The 6041-nt window shown below is 48.7% G+C and overlaps 1 protein-coding gene across 1 annotated transcript; it reads left to right on the top strand.

Moving 5' to 3' along the window:
• The first annotated feature begins 3165 nt into the window (after nucleotides 1-3165).
• Nucleotides 3166-5555, top strand: LOC125523017 (trifunctional UDP-glucose 4,6-dehydratase/UDP-4-keto-6-deoxy-D-glucose 3,5-epimerase/UDP-4-keto-L-rhamnose-reductase RHM1). The gene is made up of 2 exons (XM_048688052.2): nucleotides 3166-3312; nucleotides 4218-5555. Exon 2 carries the CDS (start codon nucleotides 4237-4239, stop codon nucleotides 5341-5343), a length of 1107 nt encoding a protein of 368 aa, XP_048544009.2. The 5' UTR covers nucleotides 3166-3312; nucleotides 4218-4236; the 3' UTR covers nucleotides 5344-5555.
• Nucleotides 5556-6041: the final 486 nt, after the last annotated feature.

The raw sequence follows: 6041 nt of genomic DNA, 5'->3' as shown, positions 1-6041 counted from the left end.
ACACCTTGACATGTTTTTGAAGGAGTTCAAAATAGATCAGTCAAAGAAGGGGTTCTTACCTGAGTTGTAAGGTGTGAAGTTGAGTAAGACTCAAAGCTTGACCACGGCAGAAGAAAGAGGAAGGACGAAGGTCATCCCCTATGCTCTTGTCATAGGCTCAATACGGTATGCCATGCTGAGTACCGCACCTGATGTGTGCCTTGCCACATGTCTGGCAAGAGGGTACAAAGGTGATCTAGGACTGGATCACCAGATAGCAGTCAAAATTATCCTTAAAGGAATAAGGAAATGTTTCTCGGTTATGGAGGTGATAAAGAGTTCGGCGTAAAGAGTTATGTCGATGCAAGCTTAACACCTGTCCGGATAGCTCTGAGTAGAGATACCGGATACGTATAGTGGAGCAACAATTTGGAATAGCTCCAAGTGGAACGTGGTAGCAGCATCTACGATATAAAGTTTTGCGAAATACATAGGGATCTGAATATGGCAAGACCCGTTGACTACAACCTCTCTCACAAGCACAACATGATCAAACCCAGAACTCTTTGAGTGTTTATCACATAGCGATGTGAACTAGATTATTGAGTCTAGTAAACTCTTTGGATGTTGGTCACATGGCGATGTGATCTGTGAGTGTTAATCACATGGCGATGTGAACTAGATTATTGACTCTAGTGCAAGTGGGAGACTGTTGGAAATATGCCCTAGAGGCAATAATAAATTAGTTATTATTATATTATATTTCATTGTTCATGATAATCGTTTATTATCCATGCTAGAATTGTATTGATAGGAAACTCAGATACATGTGTGGATACATAGACAACACCATGTCCCTAGTAAGCCTCTAGTTGACTAGCTCGTTGATCAATAAGATGGTTACGGTTTCCTGACCATGGACATTGTCGTTGATAACGGGATCACATCATTAGGAGAATGATGTGATGGACAACACCCAATCCTAAGCCTAGCACAAGATCGTGTAGTTCGTTTGCTAAAGCTTTTCTAATGTCAAGTATCATTTCCTTAGACCATGAGATTGTGCAACTCCCGGATACCGTAGGAGTGCTTTGGGTGTGCCAAACTTCTCAACGTAACTGGGTGGCTATAAAGGTACACTACAGGTATCTCCGAAAGTGTCTGTTGGGTTGGCACGAATCGAGACTGGGATTTGTCACTCCGTGTAAACGGAGAGGTATCTCTGGGCCCACTCCGTAGGACATCATCATAATGTGCACAATGTGACCAAGGAGTTGATCATGGGATGATGTGTTACGGAACGAGTAAAGAGACTTGCCGGTAACAAGATTGAACAAGGTATCGGATACCGACGATCGAATCTCGGGCAAGTACAATACCGCTGGACAAAGGGAATTGTATACGGGATTGATTGAATCCTCGACATCGTGGTTCATCCGATGAGATCATTGTGGAACATGTGGGAGCCAACATGGGTATCCAGATCCCGCTGTTGGTTATTGGCCGGAGAGTTGTCTCGGTCATGTCTGCATGGTTCCCGAACCCGTAGGGTCTACACACTTAAGGTTCGGTGACGCTAGAGTTGTTATGGGAAATAGTATGTGGTTACCGAAGGTTGTTAGGAGTCCCGGATGAGATCCCGAACATGACGAGGAGCTCTGGAATGGTCCAGAGGTGAAGATCGGTATATTGGACGAAGGGCATTGGAGTCCGGAATTGTTCCGGGGGTACCAGGTGATGACCAGCATGTCCGAAAAGGGTTTCGGAGGCCCCGGCAAGCGTCGGGGGGCCTTATGGGCCAAGGGGAGAGGGCACATCAGCCTACTAAGGGGCTGAGCGCCCCTCTCACCCCATCTCACGTAACCAGGAGAGGTGGGGGCGCCACCCCTAGGGCAGCCGCCCCTCCCGGCTTGGGGGGCAAGTTTCCTAGGGGGTGGGGGCGCCCAAACCCATCTAGGGTTTCCCCTGTGGCCGCCGCCCCTCCCCTAGGGAACCCTAGGGCGCCTCCCCCTCCTCCCTTCCGCCTATATATAGTGAGGGAGAGAGAGGGCAGCCGCACCCTTCCCCTGGCACAGCCCTCTTCCTCCTCCAACACCTCATCCTCCTCCGTAGTGCTTGGCGAAGCCCTGCCGGAGAACCACGAGCTCCATCACCACCACGCCGTTGTGTTGTCGGAGTTTTCCCTCAACTTCTCCTCTCACCTTGCTGGATCAAGAAGAAGGAGACGTCTCCCAACCGTACGTGTGTTGAACGCGGAGGTGCCGTCCGTTCGGCACTAGGATCATCGGTGATTTGGATCACGACGAGTACGACTCCATCAACCCTGTTCACTTGAACGCTTCCGCTTAGCGATCTACAAGGGTATGTAGATGCACTCTCCTTCCCCTCGTTACTAGATTACTCCATAGATTGATCTTGGTAATGCGTAGAAAATTTTAAATTTCTGCTACGATCCCCATCAGTTGGATCTTCCGTCAAGGAAAGTGGAGGAGGAAGTCGCCGTTCACCGGAGTGGTAGGGGATGTTCAAGAGAATTAGGCCTGGAATGTTGGCACCCTGACAAGAGCCCCTTTTACCTAGTACTTGGTGCACAAGTTTTACCCCAAAACATTCACCTAGCCATCCGTTAGGGCAAGGGGAGAAGTGCAAGGCATCCAAAACCTCATCAAGCTCATTCCCTCCATAAAGTGAGATCATCCATTTCCTTTTTCCCTCCCCTTTGTTTCTTGCTGATGGTCGGTAGAATGGAGTGTGAAAACTTCATCAAGCACTTAGTAGCACGAGGCTATGACCAAGTGTTATATGGCATGGTCGGTACTTGCAATTTTAACGTTCTAGTCACCCGACATTGTTGCGGCATAGGACATCGAACATGTTTGTCTCGACCTTCAATTCAGTTGTTGAGCTACCCACTCGAATTGGCCACCACCATGTCTCCAGGCCAAGCTCGAGCATGTCGAGCGCCCATAGCCTCATCTCTCGTTCTTTCTCCGCCTAGATCACCTCTGGTGCATCGCGAAGCTCGCTCCACCTCCAATTTTCCACGGCAGAGCCCATTAGGAGGGGGCGGACGCGTCACCAACGCTAACATACTCCCTCCGTTCAGAATTATAAAATGTTCTAGATTTTTTTAATATAAAAATTAGATTATTTAGCGTGTTTGCTCACTCATGTCAGTCCGTATGCAGTCCATATTTATTTTTGAAGAAAATCAGCAACCACAAATAAAGCACGTGCACCACCACCTCAGCTTCCTTACCTACCCTACCACCACCAGCACCAGGATTGGTTGAGTTCGTCTCCGCGCCGCCGCCGCCGCCGTCAATCTCCTCGGTGAGCCCCCGTCCCCGTTCCCTTCCATCCTCCATTTTGTTTGTGCTAGATCTGAGGATATTGCACTGGGTTTGACTTTGACGTCACCGGAGACTCTGTTTGCGTGCTGTATCATGTCGCTGTCGTTAGAGTAAACTGATTTGTACAGGTCCGAATCCTATTATTGCTCTGCCGCGCGCCGGCAACTTCGCCGGTCGACATCAGCGGCATGGCCAGCTTTTGGCCCTCTTCAAGCTCCGGGCTCTGCCGTCGTGTCGACGCGCTTGTCCTGTCCGTCCCTAGCCGCCGCTCCTGCTGTAGAGCTCGATGCCTCCGGCTTCATTTCGCTCTCACCGAGCGCAAGAGCCCCACGGGCATTCCGTCGAACATGACGTATGCAGTGGCGCGCGAGTCAAAATCAATGGCAAATACTCCTAGTATAGAACGCCGGATGTTGGTAGCTGCCACTGCAACAACAGATTGGTAATGGAGGTGCTCCAGTGGAGAGGACCCAAGCAAATCCCCACGCCGTAGCGGCCGCCCACTAAGCCGCCGGGTCATAACAGTTCTGGGCGCCATACGACTTCTGGTGAATCACTACTCATGGAAGATTGGGGCCCAGACCTGCATTTTCAAACAAGTGAGACCAACTTGAAATAGAAATGAGTTTACTCGCGAATTTTAATTTGAAATAGAATTGCAATTTAATACTAATGTCTGTGTTTGCAAAGGGTGTTTGATGGTAGGAAATAGGTTGAGCTACTTAATTTATTCAATTATTAGCTCCACAAATGTCTCTTGTTCCCCCCGTTAAGCAGTTAACAGCCTTGGTCTCACACGCTTGTGGTTGTGGCAATAATTCAGTCATTCTGCATCATCGTACATGCGAGTACTATGTAACAAGCACTAATTATTTGATTTTGTAGGTATATCAAGCCACTCCAGATGGCAACCTATGAGCCCAAGAACATCCTCATAACCGGTGCCGCGGGTTTCATCGCGTCCCACGTGGCAAACCGTCTGGTCAGGAATTACCCGCGCTACAACATCTTCATTCTCGACAGGGTCGACTATTGCTCCAGCCTTAGAAACCTCGACCCTTCTCGTGGATCCCCGAATTTCAAGTTTGTCAGGGGCGACATCGCCAGTGCCGACTTGGTGAACCACCTCCTGGTCACCGAGTCGATCGATACCGTCATGCACTTTGCTGCCCAGACTCACGTCGACAACTCCTTCAGCTGTTCCTTTGAGTTCACCAAAAACAATGTGTACGGTACCCACATCCTCCTCGAGGCATGCAAGCAGGTTAAGATCAGAAGGTTCATTCATGTCAGCACCGATGAAGTCTACGGAGAAACTGATGTCAATGCTGTTGTTGGTAACCATGAGGAATCTCGGCTGCTTCCGACGAACCCGTATTCGGCTACGAAAGCCGGGGCAGAGATGCTGGTGATGGCCTACGCAAGGTCCTATAATCTTCCGGTGATCACCACACGAGGTAACAATGTGTATGGGCCAAACCAGTTCCCCGAGAAGCTCATCCCCAAATTTGCTCTCCTGGCAATGAGAGGCCTGCCACTCCCGGTTTATGGGAATGGCTCGAATGCCAGGAGCTACTTGTACTGTGAGGATGTCGCAGAAGCCTTTGATGTTGTTCTTCACAGAGGAGAGGTTGGGCATGTGTATAACATCGCCGCGGCTAAGGAGAGGGGAGTGGTGGATGTGGCCAGGGACATATGTGAGATTCTTGGGGTGGACCCTGAGAAGGCCATCAAGTTCGTGGAGGACAGGCCGTTCAATGACCAAAGGTACTTTGTGGACGGTGAGAAGATGAGGAGGCTGGGGTGGTCGGAGCGCACAACGTGGGAGGAGGGACTGAGGAAGACGGTGGAGTGGTACGCCAGCAATGCTGATTACTGGGGAGATGTTGGCGTTGTCTTGCGAGGGCAGCATCGTAACTGGACATATGCTGCCTCATCACCGCAAGCTGATGAAGCAGATGAGGATCCTACGTTGAAAAGCGCAAGATCGAAGTGCAGGGCAATGTTATAAACTTTACACCCATGCATCCATAGGCACAGGAGGCAACAACACGATTCAAGCCTCAAATACGAGTGAGTTTCCTAAGCTACTACTGCCATTGTGTCTTGCACACAACTGTTACGAGTGCACAGATTTTGCCTAAAGGTTCAGTCTATTTTAATGGAGGCATGCCTTTCTTTTCCTGATGAATTAATGGAGGCAGTCTAGTGGTGATTTGCTTACATCTTAAATCTTCATAATTCTTTTACATGGATGAATTACAAATGCCTTTTTCCATCTCCAAGATCTAGTGCATCACCTTGAGTTGTAGAGAAAATCTCCTTTGTATCAGTGAATTACGCTAGTTGGACTCGAGGATATAGCCAAGATTAATTATCTCCAAGATCAGTTGTCAGCCATAAGTGCTGGCCTGCTGGGAGCTTCTTAATCTTGTTGCAGTAAGTAGTCTTTTTAAGGCCGGTAATACTTTCAGGTATAGCATGAACTAGTAATGTGAGCGCGCTTTGCTGCGCCGCTCTTCACTGGGACGTCTATCTTCCAGAAAATCTGTTCACTTGTTCTCAAATAACAACTTAACGATCTGAAGAGAACTGTGAGATTGATGTGAATCTGTTTTCTTGTTTTTTAGTTGAAATCTTATTTCTTGTTGGCATGAAAGAAATCATGGACTCTTTTCTAGTGACAACCATGAGATTAATCGACTCCTA

The sequence above is a fragment of the Triticum urartu genome, chromosome 1A (assembly GCF_056163025.1).
Source record: "Triticum urartu cultivar PI428250 chromosome 1A, HENAU_Tu73, whole genome shotgun sequence".
NCBI lineage: Eukaryota > Viridiplantae > Streptophyta > Magnoliopsida > Poales > Poaceae > Triticum > Triticum urartu.
Note: the sequence above shows the minus strand (reverse complement) of the source record. Positions and strands in the feature narration are given on the sequence as shown.

Excerpts from the sequence above, each read along its gene's own strand:
- LOC125523017 (XM_048688052.2), top strand. The coding sequence starts at position 4,237 with ATGGCAACCTATGAGCCCAAGAACATCCTCATAACCGGTGCCGCGGGT.